General features: G+C 36.3%; 1 protein-coding gene across 1 annotated transcript in view; it reads left to right on the top strand.

The window, feature by feature from the left end:
- JAKMIP1 (janus kinase and microtubule interacting protein 1) overlaps positions 1-22,572 on the top strand; it is a 103,881-nt gene that overhangs the window by 27,101 nt on the left and 54,208 nt on the right. The window contains exons 4-8 of the mRNA XM_085309588.1: positions 10,926-11,135; positions 11,878-11,997; positions 14,179-14,325; positions 14,980-15,120; positions 18,426-18,485. Of these exons, the coding sequence (XP_085165714.1) occupies positions 10,926-11,135; positions 11,878-11,997; positions 14,179-14,325; positions 14,980-15,120; positions 18,426-18,485 (678 nt within the window). The remainder of the gene's footprint in view (positions 1-10,925; positions 11,136-11,877; positions 11,998-14,178; positions 14,326-14,979; positions 15,121-18,425; positions 18,486-22,572) is intronic.

The following is a 22,572-nucleotide window of genomic DNA, read 5'->3' as shown; positions in this document are numbered from 1 at the left end:
CTAAAAGGGATGCCTCAAGTATTTCAAACTCTGCAGCTTTGTAAAATATAAAGAGTCTATAAGACGGACTATATTTAGTATTTCATTTACATTAGTTTATCATCAAAGAACATGTCTGGTACAATGATGCCTTCCATGTATGTCCCAAAGTTTGGTTGTTAAATTGACTAAACTAGTAGCATGATAGGTATGCAAACATAATTTAAAATTACAATAATATATAAAATATTTTTCTTATGTCAAGAAGGTTAGGGTTTAAAATATCAGTTTTCTTAWGCAAAAATATTTTACCAGTTCACGTTTGTGCAGATATGTCGTGAACTAAAACTAGCTAATGACTGAAACAGAGAATTTACAAGTAAAGAGACAATATGAAAATAAGAAAGCAGTAACAACTGTTTTTTTTCAGTGTTTTCTGCATAGTTGTGTTACTCTATCAGCTTCATTGAGGAACTATGCTGATACAGGTTCAGATACTTACACGTAGAAATAAAAAATAGAGCAAATAGGAAAAAAGGAAAAAAAATAAGAAACAGTTGGAAAATATTCTGCTTGAAGGAAAAAGGTTCAAGACTAGTTCTGTGGCTCAGGTTTTTCAAACAAACGTATACAAAATCAGTGCACTTTTTCATTCGTGGAACGTCAGTATGAACTGCCCTAAAGCAAAGAGTTTRCTGACAGCTGCATAGGCAAGCATGTACGTACATAAATCACTCTGTATCAGGAGACTTCTGTTTTAACAGCATGATTATAAGTAGTTTGTCTGGTTCCCCTCTGAGGTCTGGGCTGATACAAGATAAACTTAATCCAACCTGATTTAATGGTATGGAGAAGTGTTGTTTATTAAGTAGCGTAAGGAACAGAACTGTACTACGATGAGGGCATTTAATGCTTTACTTGATTTACATTTAAAAATACACAAAAAAAACCCAGTATATTTTGGCCAATTTTTCTTGGGCCTCAGTTAAAGCTGTCATTTAACTGACTTAACAGTAAAATCAGATTTAAAGTTAGAAGTTTCCAGTGGAAGGTGAAGTTTGCCTCTTTTGCCTTAAATCAGCCAACATAATACATTGACATGGAAGCCAACAAACCAGCCTTATTCTGCTAGCAGCATAGCTGTGAAAGCAGGCATGAATGCTGTATCATGTATCATATTAACTAGATAGAAGAGTTAGAAGTGTCATTYATTACAGGGCTATGTGAATAGAATTTTTAACACGCTATTACTTGGCATTTTTTTAGATATGCTTTTTGCAGAGGTAGGAACAACAGACTCTTTGCAGTGATTGCCTTGGAAAACAATGCAAGAAAGAATCACTAAATGTATATTGAATTACATTGTCACTTTAGTCATTTACAGTATGACTTAGGAAGCTGAACGTTTATTTTGTCAGCTACTGTTAATATAATGATAACACTTAAACTTTGGAATAAACTGRAAAAATGAATCACAATGGATTTTGTATTTTGTATGACAGAGTTTTAGTAAATATTCTTTCTTGTATTTCCTGAAAAAATCTTTAACAAGAAGCCTTTCACTTTTCGCAAGTTCTGTTCAGCCTTGTTAAAAACTTTGAACATATGATCTCCCTAAATATTCCTAAACGTCTTTGATTAAAGTGGATTGAAGTRTTTATTTCACTATAACCTAAAATAGTCCCTGTTTTCATGCCCCAAAAATCAATGCAAAAGATTCCATTGCTCTCATTCTGTGCATAAGYAGATCCATGTTTAAGAGGAGACACTACATGAGATGAATTAGATTTGCTCATTTTGAYTGCGTGCTCAAATAACCTTATACAATTTTCTAAAGACTGATGTGAATCTATGCAGATTCATACTCTTAAGAAATAATCTTCATGCTATTAATGGAATCAGACTAAAAATAACAATTGTTTTTCAGGAGTAATACTGATCAGTTGTCATTTGTGAAGTTAGACAGACAATTTTAACTGTCTTTGGTCTTCTCAGTCCAAATGATTTGGCTGTTTGAAATAAAAAGTCTTTCCAATTTTAGAACCCTTTCTCTGTTTAGTGTTTTCTAAATTTATGTAAAGGAATACCTGAAAGATTATAATTCAACTTAATAAATTATGCAAGTCCTATAAGGGAAAATTCAAGGCAATTTCACTGAAACTTTTGTTGAAGGGAAAAAATCATCTTAATATCTACTGAATTATGTTTACATACTATTAATATTTAAGCAATTTTTAATTTTTGTTTTGTGTCTTTGTATAACGCTGTATCTCATAATGTAAATGAAAACGTCTGAAACGCGTTTGGGGAGTTAAGCTTTATCAGAGACTTCAGATTGTTCCAGTTCAGAACAAAACCAAATTTGGACTCACGGCCTTCACAAGTTAGTATTTTTTTAGCCCTGCGTAGCTCCCATTTTGTTTGTCTGTAATTCCTAAATGTATTACTTATATCGCCATTGTACAAGTAAATCAGAATATCATGGAAATTAGCTCTTCTTGAGATCATTTGGACCAACCTCCAGCCTGAAGCAGGGCTGACTTCAAAGTTGGATCAGGTTGCTCAGGGCGTCATCCAGTAAAATTCAAAAATCTCCAAAGGTGGAGATTTCACAGTCTCTGGCAACCTGTTCCAGCRCTGAACAATTCTCACTATGAAGTTTCTTTCCCTTTTATCTAGTTGGAATTTCTGTAACTTTTGACTGTTACCCCATGTCCTTTTGCTGTGCATCTCTGAGAAATGTCTGCCTTTGTCATCCCTGTACCCCCCTTTAGATGGTGGAATTGGAATCTGCAATTCTGATCCATGCCCCCAGCCTTCCCTTGGGCTGGCTAGACAAGCTGAGTTCCCTCACCCATTCCTCGAATGTCCCATGCCCCAGCCCCATAACCATCGATCCCTGTGATCCTTTATTGGACTTGCTCCAGTTTGTCAGTATCTCTTTTGTGCTGGAGACTCCAAAGTGGCTGCTGTGCTCCAGATATGGTTTTCCAGGTACTTAATAGAAGACTAAATCACTCCTTACAACCTTACAGGTACACTCTTCCAGATTTGGCATAGTATCGAGTTACAATTCGTGCTGCAACTCTTACTACTACGTGGTCAACTTGCCCTCTAGGCCATCCACGTCTTTTCTTTCCTGCCGAATTCTCCCCAGTCGGTTGGCTTCCAGCCTTCTAGCTTGTTCTGTTGCAAGAAGTAAAACCGGCCCAGGTGCAGCACTTTGTATCTGTTGTAGTTGAACTCCATGAGGTTCCTTCTGACTCATTCCTTCAGCTTGTCAAAGTCCCTCCAAATGGCAGCCTTGTCCTCCAGTGTATCAACTGCTCCCCTAAATCTGGTATCATCTGCAAACCTGAGGAGAGTGCATGCTGTTTCCTCATACAATGAGATGCTGAAGCTGATAAAAATGCATTATTGTCTTCTGTTTTTAAGAAGTAACACTTGGACGATCAAATAAAACCTTTTTCCTTCTGAGAGATCCAGTAATTTTCTTTTAATAAAACATGAAAATAGTAGGAGCAAAAGCTAACCCTCCACCAAAAATCAAAGTTACATGCTTTGCAGTGGGTGCATCCACCTTCTTTCTGATAACATTTACTTTCTCCTGCCTTCCTATCACCAGAGTTTCACCATTTTAAGACTGTTAATTTGTATCTTTAGGTCGTATTTAAGGGAATGGGGTGTTATAGAGATCTTTTGTCTCTGTAAAAATACAAGAACTGTTGGCCATTCATAGGGTGATTAGGTATTCCTCTGCTCCGGGAAGGCCTGAAAAGGATGGTGCTTGGCTTTTTTTCACTTCACTTCTGCAGTGACGTATCTGTGAGTTTTGTTTCTTCTCCGAAGTCTTGTATTTTGAGACTGGAGAGCTGAGTCTTGAATCTTCCCAGTGTGTGCAATGCGCAGTTGTGCGGTGAATGCTGCAGCATGCTTCTTAACAACTTTTCACTGAAATACGTGTGGATGTCTTTCATACACAGCTGCTGAAACTGAATTGTGGGCTGCTGGGCTGCTTCTCTGCATGTTGCCATCTATTTGAAAAGGCGCTTTCAGCTGCCTTTGGAGGCTGAGATAATCTCCTACAAAGACCCTTCTACCATCTTCAGCATTTTAGTACTGCAAATAATACCTTGTCTGAGTATCCTGCAGATTTGTTTGTCCTCCCAGGAGGCAGCAGAGCAGCCTTCCAACACGAAGGTCTTTTTTCTGAACCAGACAGATCTAGTGATTGCTCTTTGTCATACAGGCTCAGCATTTCGCTTTTATTTTTACTATTTTCTTAAGACTCTGTCGCAGCAAATAGGTCAGAAATCTGACTTCTATACTTCTCTTTAAAAGATATGTAATTCCCTATACTTATCAAAACCCCATGCAACTGATGTATGGTGTGGCATCTAGACAAAAAAAATTTGTTTGGATTACTTAGTCTTTCTACCTTTTTCTCCTTTTGCATACTTGTTTCTTATAACTCTGTCATTGACCACTTAAAGCTGGAATAGTAGGTAATAGGAGAAATTCAGTAGTGGTTGTAGTCAGTTATAACAGTGTAAGGTGCTTTTGAGAAAGATGTGTGAAAAGTTATGGAATTGTCTGCACATATAGTGTTGCTTGTATAATTAATCAAAAATTTTAGTATACTTTAACTTTGAGATTTGACCTTTGATGCTTAAAAAAAAGTGTGAAAAGATATCAGAGGAAAACGGAAGGAAGAAAGCTTAGCTCAAACATTAAATACCTACACACACACACACACACACACACACATATATATATATATAAAACTCACTTCTCCACTGGGCTGGCTAGCATCTTTTACCTCTCTTCCTCCTAAACTTTACATTAAATAAGCAGCAAACATTTAAATAAAACCTCTTTATTTATTCACCTCGACCTCGAATGAATCTCATGCAGAGAGTGCTGTGCACAACATAGGACTATTTTGGTTCCTTGCTTTGGATGGACTTTCAGTATGGAATACTTTCTTGGTTGCTAGTGTCCCTTTGTAAATATAAAACACATTAATTCCATTTAGTTCCTTGTTTAATTGCATAAGTAACTTCTCTTTCTGCTTCTTTTTTTTTTCTTTTTTTCCATACTAACTAGCAATTCTCCTGCTAAAATATCCCTATTTTCAGTGTCAGCCATTTAGTACAAAGATCAATCCAGTTTCTTCTGGAGAGGAGAGAGCACTGTAAAACTTTCCTCTGCAGCTGGCTAGKAGATAACTTAGATATGAATGGGTAAAGAAGAAGATCTTATACTTGGCAGTGCAGCAGCTGGCTTTTTCCACTTTGAAAACCGAGTATGTCACTGCCTTGATAGATCTAGCTTTTAATTCCCCAGGAATTTCTCTTTCAACTTTGTGAGAGGCGAAAGTTCCCCTAAAGGTCTCTGACTTTCTTGTGCTATAGCTATTGAAGTCAGGAATAATTGGCAGGAGGATACTTCTTCCAATGGTTGGCTTGGTTTTCTTTCATGTTTGATAAATATTATTAAAACACTTATTTCTGCTCATTTCTCATGGCTGTTATAAGGCTGTTAGATACCTGTTTGTAAAAAAACCCTGCAATTTTGACACCAGCTATAAATGCTAATTCTTGGTTGATACAATGCAGGTAGTTGCTGTGTTCAGCACCTGTCATCTGATGGTACAAAATGCATTAATTAAGAAATGGTACTTTAGAATGCTGTAATTTTAGCCAGCTGCACAGGAGTTACTCATGCTATCCAAGGTGATTTCTCAGTGATTTGCTTCTGCAGCTGCTGGTGGATGACCTTATTTTCTTTACAATCCTCTTTTGGAGGATATTTATATTACATCTCTTCTAAAAGCACGTTTACTGAAAATGAGTTCTAACCCCACATTGCTCCACTACCTTCCTATCACAGACCTCTTWTATTGAATTGTACCATGCTTGATTGTGTAAAGAAATCTAAAATGCTTTAAATACAAGCAAAAATGAATGTCATAGAGTWGTGTCACGCTGTTGCATTGTGTAGCTGAAAAAAAGGGACACATTTCTATTAAGATGAGAAAAAGTTTGAGACCAAAACAGCCAGATGGAAGGAATTTCTGGGATGGTATATTTGTTTTAATGTAGGGTCTGTGAGCCCAAGGCCTGGATCCATGGAGTAAGATCTCTACTGAGYATTTTGGATGAAAAGATTGTCTCTGTCATTTGGACCTTAGTGAGAGATAGCAAATAAATAGTGGGAGRTAGAAGGCACTAGTGTAACGCTTCCAGTTACTAAGTGTCACTTACCTCAGTTGTGGATTAACTGTGCCACAGATCCAGAAACCTCCTCCAGGCATCTGGTGCGGCAGGTCCTGCACCATGCTTCCTGGATAATGAGGGTTGAGGAACACCATGGAAAGGCATGGGCTTGCTCAGAATCAGATCATGAATCAGATGAGAGTTGATCCATCCAGGTTTGTAAGCTTCAGTACAGTGCTGCCCTTGTGRTATCTGCATTGCTTGTTGTAGAGAAATTCCTGTGTCTCTGCAATGTGCTTCCCCATGTCTTAGATTCTCAGGGATATRTTAATTTAGATATACTGTTAGATAACCAGAAAATGTACTGTGACCTCAGCAGCTTTTTGCTGTTAAGTATTGACAGTCTTTTTAATGGTTTCCTTTTGCATTTTAGAGGTATCAAGGACAGGAAGAGATTTAAGAAGGGTTTCAGGAAGATTAATCAGGTAACCAGATGGGTATTTATTTACAGTTCCTTGAATCAAGAAGAGTAGCATGAGAGAGAGCATGAAAATGCTCCACCAAAAATATGATGAGTTGGTAATGAGGATCAAAGATAGAACCGTAGTAATAGGTGAGGCATAAATGGGTGGTGGTTAGGCTGTCAACATCCTTGAAAGTCAGAATGAATTACTTGTTTAATGTAATGAAAAGAAAATCAGTTTAGAAAATGAAGAAACAGGATTTTTGTGATTGAAGAGAGCATCATTAATACAGCATTCTGAATGGATGTGAACAGGCAGGACTGCATTTGTTAAGGTCAGAAAGGAGAATGTTGCAAAGACGGACATGATATAAGAACTTGGATGAAAAGTCTAGCTGTGTGTATGGGTCTTAAAGGTGAAGGCAGAAAGCATTTTTATACATAATCAAATCAGACCTGAGAGACAACAGAATTAAAGGCGATAACCTTTTTGCGTATGTAAGTGATGAGCAGTTTGGAGATGGTTCTCTAGTGAAATAAAAAGAAGACATAAAATAGCAAGGAATGCTGTTCATTTTAATATGGCAATCCCTTCTGGTGAATGAACACTGCAGTAATAGAATAAAAGGTTAAACACTTAAACCTGAGAGGTCATGAGGGGAGCACTAAGTGTTATTTCACTTAATACCAATGTGTGTGTATATATATATATAATTAGACCAAAACAGTTATGGGAAAGCAAGCTTATATATGTGGAAAAAGTTGACAAGCTTTTAAACATACAACTTCTTAATCTGCTGAAAGGCTTTTGTACCTGAAAGTGTTTTTTTTTTTTTTTTTTTTTTTTTTTTTTTTTTTTTTTTTTTTTTTTTTTTTTTTTTTTTTTTTTTTTTTTTTTTTTTTNTGTGTATGTCACTTAGTCTAATGAAATAGATTGTTTCTGTTTCAGACCATGCTCCTCTGGAAGAGAAGACCATCATGGTTGTGGCATTGTTGCTACTACAACATACATTTCATCAAAATAGTAACCAACAGGGAACAGATTAATCCACTTTGATTTCCATTTGCCTAATGGAAGACACTCCTCTCCTCACTAAARTAAATACTCTGACACACAGTGTAATTGCATAAGGCTGCTTTGTTCTGTAATGCCAACTTCTTTGCTTTGGGTAACCGATCTGGTAAGACATCTCCAAGAAGAGAGTAGTCCTRTAGTGGTACAGAACTGGCATGGTGACAGTGTGTGTACTCCTTACTGCAGCTAGTACACTAAGTTAAACTAGTCTTTTGGGACTGGTTGATCTTCTTCTCTGCTCTGTTTGCTTATGTTCAGCTTAAATCTAAGTTGTATCTCTCCTGTGCCTAGTCCTGCACCTTCTCTTGCTTTGCCTGCCTGCCCCTTGATCTGAAGTCTGACCCATGCGGAACCRAGGGATGCTGTGTCTCTGTTAGATCTTTTTCTTCCTTTTCTTTCTCTCTGGAGTAGTTTGTAGTCTCTGTTAAGAGAGCAGACAGTGAAGATGAATGTATTTGCTTTGTATTGTGCAAGTCAGAAGAATAGTAAAGGATTGGGTCAGAGATTGGAGAAAATTTTAAGAAATGAGGCATTGACTGGATTGTTGTAGTTACATTGGAGAAATCAAAGCTGAAACTGTCCTCTTGAGGAAAGGCGAACTGTATTGTGACCCTCATAAAACAGAATTTCAGGTAGATATATTATTGCTGCTGATCTATCTGATCTATTCATCTCTGTCAATTTACATTAGATTAGTTGAGTGAAGTTGCTAAGTAATTTCTGYTTCTGCTGTTTTGTGCTAGTAATGAAAAAAACTTCATGCAGTGCTATGTGTATGTGTGTGTGTTTATATGAATAAGAGATACTCTAGTGTATGCTTGTAATGTAAAATAAAAGCCTTAAAACAAGAGTGCCCAGTCATTGCTATTATATTGCTGTTTCAATTCTTATCACTGTCTCAAAGATTTTTCTGTTTGTCTTTAAAACTGATTTTTTTCCCCTGAAAATTTCACCATATGTAGTGAAATACTTTAAGGTAGAAAAAAGGTGCTAAAAGGCAGAGGGGAATTCTGACTTCTTTCTTGCCTTCCCCTACCACCTCTCTTTCCCCTAAAGCTGTGCTTTTTGGCTTCTTTTCTTTTCTTTTCTTTTCTTTTCTTTTCTTTTCTTTTCTTTTCTTTTCTTTTCTTTTCTTTTCTTTTCTGGTCTGTGTAACCTTGTGTGCTTTGCTCTGTGGAAGTGTATATCACTGAGGTGACAGGTGACACAGGCACGTTTCCACACTGCTGCTCTGCAAGCAGCAGTCCATGCTGAAATTGTTGCTTTCTTTTTTCTTCCAGCTTATACACTCAYGCCATTCTATTGAACATATAAACCTCAAGAATATGAAAAATACAAAATGTAGTACAAATTGGGTATCTAAAATCAAGGCCACCTAGGTAACCTTAGTTCTTCCTTAAGTGTGGACATTGCATGGCCAAATCGTGCTCTCAGTTATATGGGTGCTGCTCCACTTATTTCAGTATGAACACCTGTGTAATTGACAGCCAAACTTTGCTCACAGTATTTAGTTACATGACCATATTTTTCCCCCCTCAAAGGATCCCTAAGAGATCAGTGTGCCTGACAGATAGCATGCAGTGAATGAGACAGCTGCTTAATTTTTGTCATTGCTGCACAGTGCACAGTCCCTCTGAAACACTGCATGTTGTAGATTCTTCCATTAATGAAAGCTGCATTCTTTTCCTGTAAGTCATTTGGGCATACTTGAAAGTCGCACAAATCTGAATTAATCTGCTGGAAATTAATACTGATTTACTGGCTAAATAATTGAGACCCAGAGAACTCCCCAAATGCAGAAATCTGCATCGTAACCAATAATTATAACTTAAAAGTAATCTAAACCAGTTTATACTCTTCAAATCTGTTCTTTTTAACTTGGATCAAGACTTGACTTGGTTTAGTCCAGCCATCTCCTACAATTCAGATTCTGCAAACAGCGCTGATTTCACAGGCTTTGTAGCCTGAGAAAGGAGTAAGTTCATGAAGTTGTATCTGATCGTGTAATTAAGCATCATGTCAAATCTGACTGATGCAGAGATTAACTGTAAGTGAAAAGTAAGTTTTTGACATTTCCTTCTTTTTTAAATCCTTGACATAAAAAAACAAGAATTCTACAGGAACAGGGTTTAAGAAAAAACTACAATATGCATATGATTTAATAACTTCATTATTTTGTTAATTTTTTTAAAGTAAAACTATGATTGCATTGATTTACGTTGGTTGAGAAAATAATTCGGTAAGCTGAAGGTGATATAGCACAGTTTCAATAAATATATTTCTAATAGTTAACATTCTTATTAAGAAATCTGTTTCTATAGTAACTGCTACAGATTGTCACTTCCTCTAGTGTTTGCAATAGTACCAGAGTGAATTTAACACTGATGCTGTCAGGGACAAACCCTACGAGAGCTGCAGTAGATCACTGCTAGCAGTATGCTTTATTTGRTATTGAGATGTAGGAACATCATAGTTCATGTAACTGTAGATGGTATTTAAGAACTATTTCTTCTGACCACTTATTCTAAGTCTCTGGATGCATTTTCTTTTTCTTTTTTTTTTCTCCCCTTATGTTGTGCAAAGACTAGTCTACATTTGAATCTTACAGCAAAGACACATAAAATACTTAGGTATATTTAAGAATTTAAGATTAAACATAACTCTGTGTGAATGGCACTGATTTAAAAACGTTCATGAAGAGATTCACTATGTGAAACTCCCTAATAAAGAGGGAGTCAGCGTGGGGCTGATGTGTACTGCAGCGCCTCGAAACAAAGCTTAGATGGGTTTTAAATGATGTATCTGTCTCTTCTTGTGTTTCTTCTCTGCAAAATAGTGAAGGGAAATTTTTCTTCTGCTCACAGAAGTATGTACGTGTCAGATCAGAGTACAACTTTAGTTGCTATATATTCTGTKTCAGTCTATGCTCAGATCTATTTTAGTTTGTGTCTTGAATTGAGATGTCACTGAACAAACTCTAATGATCAAGTGAAGGCTGAAACTTTTTCCAGGGGAGGGGAAAAGACTTCAGAGGCTTCTAACTTCTTTCTAGCAACCACAGCTTGGCTGCTGGTGTACTTCTGAGAGAAACACAACTTTGTTTCTGCAAATTCGTGGCTATGCATGCTGCAAATACTTGTTTTGTGGTAGTTGTATGTTGTAGTAACTTTCTYGCTTCATTTCTTTCCAGATGGATGAGATAAAAGGCAAAGACAGAGTGATTCTGGCTCTGGAAAAAGACCTTGGTGTCCAGGCAGGCCACACACAGAAGCTGCTGCTTCAGAAGGAGGCCTTGGATGAGCAGCTGGTCCAGGTGAAGGAGGCGGAACGGTACCACAGCAGCCCGAAGAGGGAGCTGCCGGCAGGAGTGGGRGACATCTCTGAGCTGATGGGAAGCCCGGTAAGAAAACTGCATTTTCTTCAAGTGTTCGACACATGGCCATTACCGCCTGTGTGTTCCCCTTGGGTTTTGTGGTTACGTTTCAAGTACTAGAGGGAGTAATTCATGGTAAATGGTCCAGTACTGCATTGTGCTATTGCACTGATGATTTAGAAACTCCTTGGACTTCTGGAATTTCAAAGATACTTTAAAATATTTGCATATAGGTCTTGTAGATTTTACATTGTGAGATTCACCAGGAGCTTACTACTTTTTATGTTTAAATAGGGCTTTTTCTTGTTTGTCATTTGTAAAAGAACATTAATTCCATTCATACAGTTATTTGTTTTATAACTTGGGGAATTATTTAAAACACTGGCATATAGATATTGTCCTTTTCAAGAAAACTGTTGCCATGTGAATTTAATCAATATGCTAGGCATTAGATTCATTTTAGTTGAGAGTAAGAAAGCTGGTGGAAAGTTACTAGTAATAAGTGAAGTATTATTTATATCAAACATATATTTTTTTAAATTGTATGTTTGGCAAGAAGACACTTTTTGTATAAGACATCATGTAATCTTTCACAGGATATTTCTGTTTATTTTTCAGTTTCAATTAATTAAGATAAGTTTTCTAGTCATTGATGTAAGAGTCTATTTTAGATCCACACAATCAACCTGCTAAACTGTACTGTTACATTTCTGGATATTAAAAATTTTTTAAAGATAATTTTATATATTTGTATGTTTTTGGTTTAAAGGAGCAGCATTTGGATGAACGAGATATGCGGAGATTTCAGCTAAAAATCGCTGAACTGAATGCTGTAATAAGGAAGCTGGAAGACAGAAATACTCTTTTAGCAGATGAAAGAAATGAGCTGGTAAATTAATTAGCAATAAAACAGATGGTGACTGGAAGGGCATCTTTATGGTGAAGGATTTAATGTTGAAAGTCAGTGTTATAAATAATTTACAAATTAGTCTTGGTGGGCAACAATCAGTTATTCCTAAAGATAAAGAATTTTACTATATAAATTCGTTTTGTGATCATAAAAAGCATGGATAGAATCTCTCTTGTTTCAGAGAAATAGAACTGTATAAGCTTGTTTTGGGGTCATCGAAAGAGATACCAAATCAACTAGTAGCTTGCCTGCAGCATAGCGTAGAGATGTTGTATAAGACATGCATAATCTCTGCACTTAATTTACTTTATTAATCTTTGAAAGAGTGGAATTTGACATTAGTTTTGTGACATGCTTATGCTAGCCAGGAATTAAAAAGCTTTCTTGTGTTGCAGATGAGAAATCTGCCATCCCCTATCTCAAGGGGAATCACTTAAGTAGGTGAAATTATCCTAGGAGAGTGATAGTAACTTACAAAAAGAAGGCTGTATGACAGGAATTTTCAGAATGAATTTTATTAGCCTGCATAGCTACTTAATTGCTTCTACTGAGGTCAATGGTAGAATTCCCATTGACTGCAATAGGAGGTGAATTCTAACAATGAGCATTTTTTAAATATCTCCTCCTATAATGCCCTACTTCTGAAAGGCATATTCATTCCAATTAGAAGGAATTTTTCCCGTCCTGCAACCTATATATTTGATTCTAAAGTAATACTTTTAGATACGGTGATGGCAGACGGAGAAGGCTCAGATGCAATATTTCAGTCACATCTTCATTCAGTGACATCTTGAGTTGATCTTCAAAARAGACAGTTTTTGAAATTCTGTTGTCCAAAATTTGTCCGAGTCTGGATCAGTGAAATTAATTGGAGAGTACTAGAGTAAAATCAGGTAATCTGAGAACAAAATCATGTCTTTTTCTGTAAGTTTTTCCTCTTTAATTTCCTGTAGTCTTAACTGGCCTTTTATATGACAAAGTTGATTCCTCATTAATTATTGAAGTTTATTGGGGTGAGAGGAATATGCCTTTTAGTCTAGATACAGTTAGCTCTTTTTACTATTTCACATAAATGCTGAGTGTCTTTTTCACTTTTGCTGGTACCATTGCTTTTCTCTACTCTGTACACTCAAGAACATCTTCCTTTATTTCAAGATTCCTTTCTATAAAGACAAGATAATTCAGCCTCCTAATCTTTTCAGTGTTTATGACAAAAGTCATTCAATATATCCTTGAAGAATGCTAAAGTACTGCAAAATCAATCCTTCAGTGTCCCTCTAGATAGAGGGCAGTCAAATGCTCTTCTGGATGCTTCACTTGAAGGCATCAGAAATATATTTTGGAAAAGATATGATGGAGATATTGTCATTTTGGGAGACAATTAGATAAACCCAGTAATATCAGTATGCTTCTGTGATTAAGCACTACAAAAAATGATTTTCTTCTGAGAATGAAACAGAGAACSAACTACACAGTGAAAGTAGCTCAGGAAGAAGATTATCTTTTCTCATTTCCAGTTAAACTCAGTAAACCGGAAAATCTTTTGATTGGAAAGATAGCTTTTTTTCATTCAAAACAACTCAAGGATTAAGGAAATAAAGAGTGAAATACTGAATATCCACAGAAGGGGAAAGGGCAGTGATTTGCTTCACATAATTGTCTAACATCATAAAACCACAGGAACAAAATTGAGCAGCTTGAAAATGTCAGCAGAATGCTGAGATTGAAACTGTGCCCTCTGGCTAACTTTCATTGCTCTAATTACACATTAGTTTTTTTTTGTTTTTTTTTTTTTTAAATAATGGAAGAACAGTGTTCTTCTACAAAGGAATAGCTAAAAGGAAGAAAGGTGACTATGTTGTTCCCAAGAAGCATATCTGTAACAAGATCAGTTTATCAAGAAGATACTTTCATAGATCATTGTGTTTCAAGAGCAAAATCCAGTGACCAGAYTGAGATATTTGAAGACTGTACAAAAATACTGCGTCTGCGGATTTGAACTCTTGTMGTTCTTAGTTCAGCAGTAATCTATATCAGATGCCATTTAATGGAAGAAATAAACTTTCTGAATGAAGGAAAAAGGCAGGGAAAACCCATGTATTTCTTCTTTCAGGCCACTATGACCCAAAGTACAGCTAAGTTTGTTTCTTGCRTTTGCAGCTGAAACGTTCTCGGGAGACAGAAAGTCAGCTGAAGCCTTTGGTAGAAAAAAATAAGAGAATGAGCAAAAAAAATGATGATATGTTGCAGTGTATCCAGAGAATGGAAGAAAAAATAAAAAATCTGTCGAGGGAAAATGTAGAATTGGTAAGTAACTGTCTCTAAGGTTTCTTTATAAGAACACGTTGCCCACAGTAGCACTGAGCTGTAAGTGCTTGCAAGGATCTTACTGTATACATACATTTCTATATAGACAATACAAACTTCAGAGTGTGAACAGTGGGATGGTGTCACTATCAAATTCAGGCAAATACAGCTGTGTYATATTCTAAATTCAGAGTGGCCTGTCTTCTGTGTGCTTTGTGTTGTATCGGTTCACACTGATAAGGAAAAGGATCACAGACAGATAAAAAATATTTGGAGGTTATGAAAGTGTAGGAATAAAAGCTAGCCTTAGTTAAATACTGCTTTTCTGAATATAAGTCAAAATTAAATTTGAATACATGTGCCAAAGGCCCTGCTACATTTGATCACTTAGTTCACTTGTCCACCAGTTTAGTATTGTCCCAGACTATGTTCTCGAATTCTGTTTTAAAATATCTTATGTGAGATAATGACATGAATGCATACAGATTGTATAATGCTAGGTTGGTGGAAAAGAGGCCTACTATTGTGGTGGCATTGATGAATCTGAAGAAATCTTGATGAGCATATTGCATCGATATACTAGTGTATAGTACTAGCAAGACATTTTAAGGAATTATTTGTGTTTAATAATAAATTTTATTTTAATTTTTGTAGAAAGAGAAGTTATCTGCACAACCARTGTTGAAGAGGCACACATCTTTGAATGATCTTAGCAGCACACGGGAAGAACAAGAAATTGAATTCCTCAGGCTGCAAGTCAAAGAACAGCAGCATGTTATTGATGATCTCACAGTGGTAATGTTTCTCATGTGTGGGAACAAGTGCATGCACACACATCTGCAGGCAAATTAAAGATTTGAAGCAATATTTAACTCAGGTTGTAGYAGTGCTATAGAAATAATTCTTCAGCAGTGAAGGGCTCTTGTTATTTCACTTGGTAGTGAGTGAGTTTCTTTGGCATCTGTATGAATATCTGCATTGTAAAATATTTCCCTATCATACGCTGCTTGTGAAAAGAGGTGCATCAATCCATCCACATCCCTTACAAAATTGACTGTCCACAACAGAAGAACTTGAAGGAAAAGACACATTCCCAATCTTAATGACTGAAACATGTTGGATGTAGGCTGATGTAGACCCAACCACTCCTCTGATCAGAAGTTCTCCTCAAAGGAAAAAAAACATGCAAGTTGGAATTCATTTCAGCTAATTGTAAGCCTCTCCTGAGCTGGCCACGCTGGCTGTCTTTTTAGCAAATGGAGGGAAATACGCAGTCTTACGGTGCGGTTCATCTGACCAACAGTAGTCTGGTTTAGGATTAGAAGAGTTGCACAGCTACTTCCCTCTGTTGACTGTGAAGATGATGGGCATAGGTGTTTGCACTGTTGATCAGATGGTCAGGAATCTCTACAGTTGCCTAAGATGTGCCTAGTGGCGTTTTGGGCACTGTAGGGTGCTAGGGTGCTGGCAGAAATGGCATTATATCTGTGGGACAGCCATGCCCTTCTGGACCAGCAGAAACTAAGGGAAACTATTCTAGAGCATTTTCAAATGGCACTACATGCAGATTTTTAGATTGAATGCTAYGTAACAGTGAAACTATTTTAAGATCTTTTTTTTTTAAAACCAAACAAAAGATTAAGCTGTTGGTTAGAACATTGAAGGCAAAAATGGAAGATACAAAAAGATAGAACAACAAAATGTATTATCACTCTGTCTAGAACATTATCTCAGTTCTTGGCACTTACTTTGAGATTTTGACCCAGGATTTCTTTGTAATCAGTGCCAAAGATAGATGTCAGTGTGCACTTGGCAGTGTCAGGGTATCACAAGCAGTAGGATATTACTCAGACACTATAATATAAAGTATGATTCACAGAGCAATGCTTTACCTTCCAAATACTACTGCACAAACAGAGACTGTGATATAATATTAAATTTCCAATATATGGCAGATAATACCTCAATTTTATTTCAGTGGTATGAAAGGATTCTTGGAGGGCTTTTCTTTTASTATCTCAGCCAGTAATATGAGGAAATATGTTGTGTCCTAACTTAGGTCAACTCATATATACTCATGTTTAATGTGAAAGTAAAAGAAACAAGCAGTTTAAAATGTGGTTTCATTTTTTGCTTTGTTTCTTATTTAAAGATACTTTTTCATTGGCAGAAAGAAGTTAACATGTTACATACTTGATCTTTGATATGAATACAGGGGGGACTCTTTGCACTACCATGATGATTCTTAACTTTCTCTTCTAGCTCAAATCTCATCTCTAGAGAATAAAAATATATCATAAAAAATAATGACTCACATGTCATGTACCTTATTAATACAGAAGTTATCAATTTACTTACAGCTGAGACCATTATGWTGCACAGAAATAAGAATCATAGTATTAGGCAATAGAGTTATCTGAATTTTAGGTTTTTGTTTGGTTTTTTTTTTTTTTTTAGTTTGTAGTATACCTTTGGTGCTATTGAGGGCCTATCAGCTTGACTTTTCCCCCAACAGCACTTTTCTGGTCAGTTCTTGCAAGGAAAAATTGTCCACATAAACTCAGGTGCTTGCAAAAGATGGCTAGTGATTCAGCAAATCGTTTTTTATTTAGCATTAATATTGTTCCACTGGCTTAATATTTTATTAAGACAGATTAAGAAGTGTTCTTAAAAGCTAGGTTAGGAAAAGGAAGGRATGGGAGATCTTGAAAGTGTTGTTCATTCTGCATGGGAGGAAGAGGAAAGGAAAGAACAAGTGAGAAGACTAGCTAGTTTCCCCAGTTATTTGGACATGTGCTTAGGATGCAGGAGACSTACGTTAAAAAAGAGGGACTCTGCCCTAACGATGTTCCTGAGGAGGGATTTTGCTACACTGCCTAAAATTCCATTGTTTTGTTTCACCTTTAGCTTATTATATTTTATTTCTATGCAACATGAAATACTGGTGCCATTCCAGTTTGGTAGTCAGTACCTTGTTTTGAAAACCACGTGTATTGAAGGTTGCTATGCAAATTACTGTGCTTTTCTGAATTATTTTGTATTTTCAAAATACTTCTCTTCTAGAACAATGTACTGAGAACGATGAATTACTTTGTTGTGATTTCCTTGGGGAGCTTCTGATTTACCAAGTTTCTGAACTGAACGTATAACAGATAGCTCTGAACTGAAAATTCCAGCAGGGTAAAGAAAAATGCCATACAGTGAGCAATAACTGCCAGAGAAGCAGTTGAAACTAGAAARTTCTGTCATTCTTTTTAAAGTACAAATATTTCCAACAAAGATGCAGAGCTAGGAAGGAATCAGGAACAAGACAGGGAGACAGATGACCTCTCTTTTCTTGCTTTTCCTTTCCTTTCCTTTCATTTCTTACTATCTGTAATCTTCTCCTCTTCTCCACTGGAATTCAGGGCAGCATTCTTGTGTGATTGTTCATAAACCCTGCATTTTCCAGTTATAGCACTATGTCATTATTATGATATAATTAATTGTGATCTTTTTCTAAGGCTGTGTTAGAGAAGACAGACTAAACTGGATAACTGTGATCTTAAACAGTCTATATTGCACTTGACCTACTAACTTAAATGTAGGCCTGAGTTCCCTAGATGTGAAAGTGACTTCGGATTTGAGACTTTTGCCCCACAAGGAAGAAGTCACATGCAACACCATACGTGCATATGTGTGATTAAAGTGTACCTGATATRCTGTCTTACAATCAGTGAAGATGGATTTGGCTTTGGCTACCTGCCTGCTTCTTCAGACTGSATGGCCACCAGAGTGAGAACATTAACTCCGTTTCCATAGTGAGCTTCTCAGTAAAAGAATTGAAGGAACTGCCAGAAATCTGTGCCCAATATTTAACAAAGCCTTTTCTTGCCAACTTCCAGCAAGTTTGTAAAGTATGTCTGAACGTTTGTTTGCTAAAGGGATATATTGCGGTGTGCTAGACCAACATGGTGCTATTTCAAAGGATAAAGATGTTCTATTTATGCTAATTTTTACTTCCAAGTTTAAGAAAACTTTAATGATATTTCTTGGTTTTGTGCATACCTAAATATATATTTTAAAAGAAACCCAAACTAAAATGTTCTCTTTCCTTCTAGGAAAGGGAACGGTTGATACGATCTAAAAAGCAGAAGAGGAAAAGTCTCAAACCTCCAAAGGTGAGCAAGTCTTTGGTTTCCACACATTTTGATTGCTGTGAAAAGGGCCTTTTCAAATAATTCCTGAAATTAGAGATCTACATAAATTAATGGTAAAATTTCTTATCACTCTTCTGTTATCTCTGCTCAGTGTTTATTAACATTTAAGACCTGTAAGTTTTGTAACATACACAAAAGGTTTTTTTTACTATTATTTTTAAACCTAATTACATTTTTAGCCATTGTCATTTACAGCATTTGCACAAAGTTACTCCTTAATCACAATTGAAAACTTGAACTCACACCAGAGTTTTTGAAAAGTGCATTACATATGAGTAGTAAAGAGGATTCTAACCACTTTGCTCTAGTAACTGTTTTGCCGTTAGAGTGCAAAGTACAAGAGAAAAATTAAAAGTTAGAATAGTTTTGTTTCAGAGTATGCTTTCAGTGTTTACTGCAACATAGGATATAAGTAATAATCTTTCTGAATAGTGCTTTCATGCAAAGCTGAATGTTAGCAGCTTGGTGTGCGTAAGAGGAGAAGAAGGGAGCACAGGGCAGAAAATGAGAGTAAAGAGTGGAGAGAATATTATCAAGTATAGGGTAGTTTAAGGTATATTCTGTTCTAAATAGAAATGTGAATGTGTTCTGCCTTCTGTACTCCTGATGACCTCCAGGTGGTGCTTTCTTATTGTGTTTCATAATACCTGTATTCTGAAAGATTTGTGCATTTTGGTTCTCTATTCRATAGTAGTATCTTCAACAGGTGCTTCGAATATGATGTGTTTTTGCAGGATGAGGAAAAAAAAWTTTTGAAGTAACAATATTTTTTTTTCTTTTGCAAAATGGAAGATTGTTAGAGGTCAAATCTATTTACAGTAAATAYGAACCATTCTCTGGTATAGTATACACAGAAGTTTCTATATTGTGGGCAGAGTTTAAAATGCAACTAGTAATGTATATGTGTATATGCATATGTATTTGATTCTATGCCATAATTTTTGTAGATCTCTAATTACTAGTCTCATCTTATTTAAAATTAATTGTGTAAGATTTTTTTGTTGAGTTAGAAAGTTCTTGATGAAAAACAGCCAGTTAATCTTATTTTTCAGAGGAGATGATAACTAGTGATGCTAATTTCCATAGGTTGAAAATTTTCATAATTATTCATTTATGCCTTAAATTTTCTGTGTTAACAGAACTTGAGCTGGCCAGACTCTGTGCCCTTCCCCTTTGCCTACTTTCTCTTGAGGGAGGTGCTGCTTTTCTCATATTTTTATTCTTCCCTCCATTCCTTGTTGACCAAAAAGAAGAACAGAACAGCAAATACCTGTGATTCCACTGAAAACTCTGTGGTAGTCTATTTTCCGTGTGATAAGAATACTACAGGTGGGGGACTTCTGCAGAGATTATTGCAAGAATTGTGCTTATGAGCAGCTGAGTTACTAGGGGGTTCCTTTTATGGTATGATGGATTTGTCAGAAAGAAGTGAAGTAGTGAGTAACAGACATAACTCCTGCTAGTTATTCCATCCCATGACCCTCAGCCTATCAGTGACAACTGGCCATAGGAAATTTTGTTTGATTCTATCTCCTCAAAGGAAAAGCAGGACTATAAAACAAAAGTGAGGGAAAAGAGAAGGCAGGTTGAGAGTGACTTGGATTTTGTTTGCCTGAAAGTAATAGATTACAGTCCTGGGAAAACTGTATTGTGTGCATCATCCTTGGATGCATGGCTAGTGTCATATTAGATATGTCTATACCAGCTTTTAGTCACATCCAAGTATCCACACGCCTGGAGCTGATTATATTCATGCTATCTATTGAGGAAGAGCTTGAGTTTTTGCTGGCCCTGCCGTAGAGCTTGGCTCTGCCCACTTGCAGTTTGGGGGCATCCCAYGATTTTCCTCATCAAAGAGATGTCAGAGAAATGTGAATTAATATTATTCACAGACAGAGAGCAAAGAATCAACCTAAGATTAGTTAAATGAGAACCTGCAGTAACTTGGACTGGTTCCTGATGGAGATGGGTTGTAGGAATACCAAATTCTTCTGATTTAAATATGGATCATCTTGTGCTTGGTACAAAAAGAGCAGTGGTAGAGACTTCTGAAGAAAATAGAACAGTTAGAAGGGATAAATTTGGGAAAAAAGAAGAAAAGTTTCTTATTGCCAGGACTAGCTGAAAATTAGATATGTTTTATATATGTGTATGTGCACACACACACCCTAAATCCGTATTCTTTAAGGAAGGAGAAATATATTTTTTCCTTGTTTTCATGTTTTCACCTTTTCTCTTTGGTTTGTTATTCATGTTTGTAATTTCTTGGAACTTTTCAAAATATCCCTCCCCCCCCCCTACTTTCTAGTAAGATGTTTTGTCTTGTGAGGGAGAGAAGAACATTTTAATGCATTTCTAAATAAAGTGAGGAAGCATCACAGATGAAAAATTTAAGTTGAAATGGTTCAACCTCCTGCCCCACCGAACTTCATCAATAATATATTTGAAAATGTCTTAATTAACAGCTGTATAAAACTGTAGGAATTCTAGTTTATGTACAGTGTTGACTTGGAATTTGAACACTGTCAGTGTCAGCTATTTGAACGGGGGTGGGGSAGGAAGGGAGTTGACATGCTGGCTGGTTTCCTTCCCAGTGGTGCTGTACCGTCCTTTAGGCCCTAATGTGAAGGCAGGACTTCAAGCCTTCTTTACGGCTGAAGTGGAATGAAAATCAAAAAGAGCAGGTCTAAAGAAGTAAGGAAGCCATGGTAGTGAAACAGAGCACTTAGGACAGGACACTTTCATCTTGTCTCTTCTGCAGGTCCAGCACAGGAAGGTGTTTTGAATATTGGAGCAGATACTTAATGGAAAGCAATAGGGCTAATTACTTCTCTGAGTGTATCATGCTTGGTCTCAGATTATGCTTTCAAAAGAAAATTACTTTCTTGAGCGTACTTTGCATGTTTAKTGGCTGTAGAGGATCATATTCTTCTATTGTTGTTTATAGTCACAGTACAGGAGTCACAGACTCCTGGAATCTAGGTTGCTTGTGTTACGTGTGATTTGGGTTATGATGATTATCAGAGTTTGAGATGAAGGCCTAAGTTATACTTTGAAGGAAACTATGCATAGTCATCTGTTATTATATATTATAAAACCACATGACTAAAATTAGCAGATTTTTGTCTTACAGTTGATTGTTATTCTTCACTCCTTGAGGTAAGAAACATCTTACCATTGTTTTTACCCACGTTCTATAAGGACACCACCAGATAATATAATTGTGATATGTGTATTTTAACATATGTGTATCCTGTATTTGACAAATTTTTCTTTTATCTTTTAATCCTTGCTACAACCAAATTAGTTTACAGTTGTTGTTGTTACATTGTTATATACAGACACTGTAGCTTGAATAAAATGCAAAATCCACATGGTAGCTACCTTGGAAAGACATAATCAAATCATATAAAATCTCAAAGTTCACTTCCAAGAAGCTGCATTCATGCAGATGTGCTTTGCCTTAGTTGTGCCTAGCTCCTACTTCTAAGTTAGTTTCACAGGACTTTCAAACAGTCATCTCAGGTCAGTTGGCCTTTTTTCCTTCGACTCCTACATTTCATGAACAGAAAATCAAAGCTATTTCAGAAACGCTGAATTGAAATCATCAAAGGAAGCCACGTAAACTTTCCATTTTTTTATTTAATCAATATGTTTATAAATAAGAGCTCACCTAGATGTCATGTTGGGATTGTACTGTGTTCATCCTCTTTGTTTTCTACACCTTCTCTGAGGAATTCAGATGAAACTGATAGGATTCATCTGATCAAATATTGATGTCTACACGTGATATTAGCTTGGGCGAGATATAGACATCTCAGTCTGGAGAGTAATTAGCTGCATGAGGATGAAAGTCCTCTCCTTTGGAAGTAGATAGCTAAATAGGCGATGTGAGTTTGGTCCTAAAATTTCTCTTTGTGGGCTCCAAAGGCAGTCTAAAATGAGTTGCGTTATACATGGAATAAATAGTGAAAGTGTATTTCTGTTTATGATCTGTGCAAGAGTCTTGTATCATCTAGATGATAACCTGTGTATAATAGTAGAAGAA

Source organism: Rhea americana, unplaced genomic scaffold (assembly GCF_003343005.1).
Source record: "Rhea americana isolate MKP2758 unplaced genomic scaffold, rheAme1 scaffold_30, whole genome shotgun sequence".
NCBI lineage: Eukaryota > Metazoa > Chordata > Aves > Rheiformes > Rheidae > Rhea > Rhea americana.
Note: the sequence above shows the minus strand (reverse complement) of the source record. Positions and strands in the feature narration are given on the sequence as shown.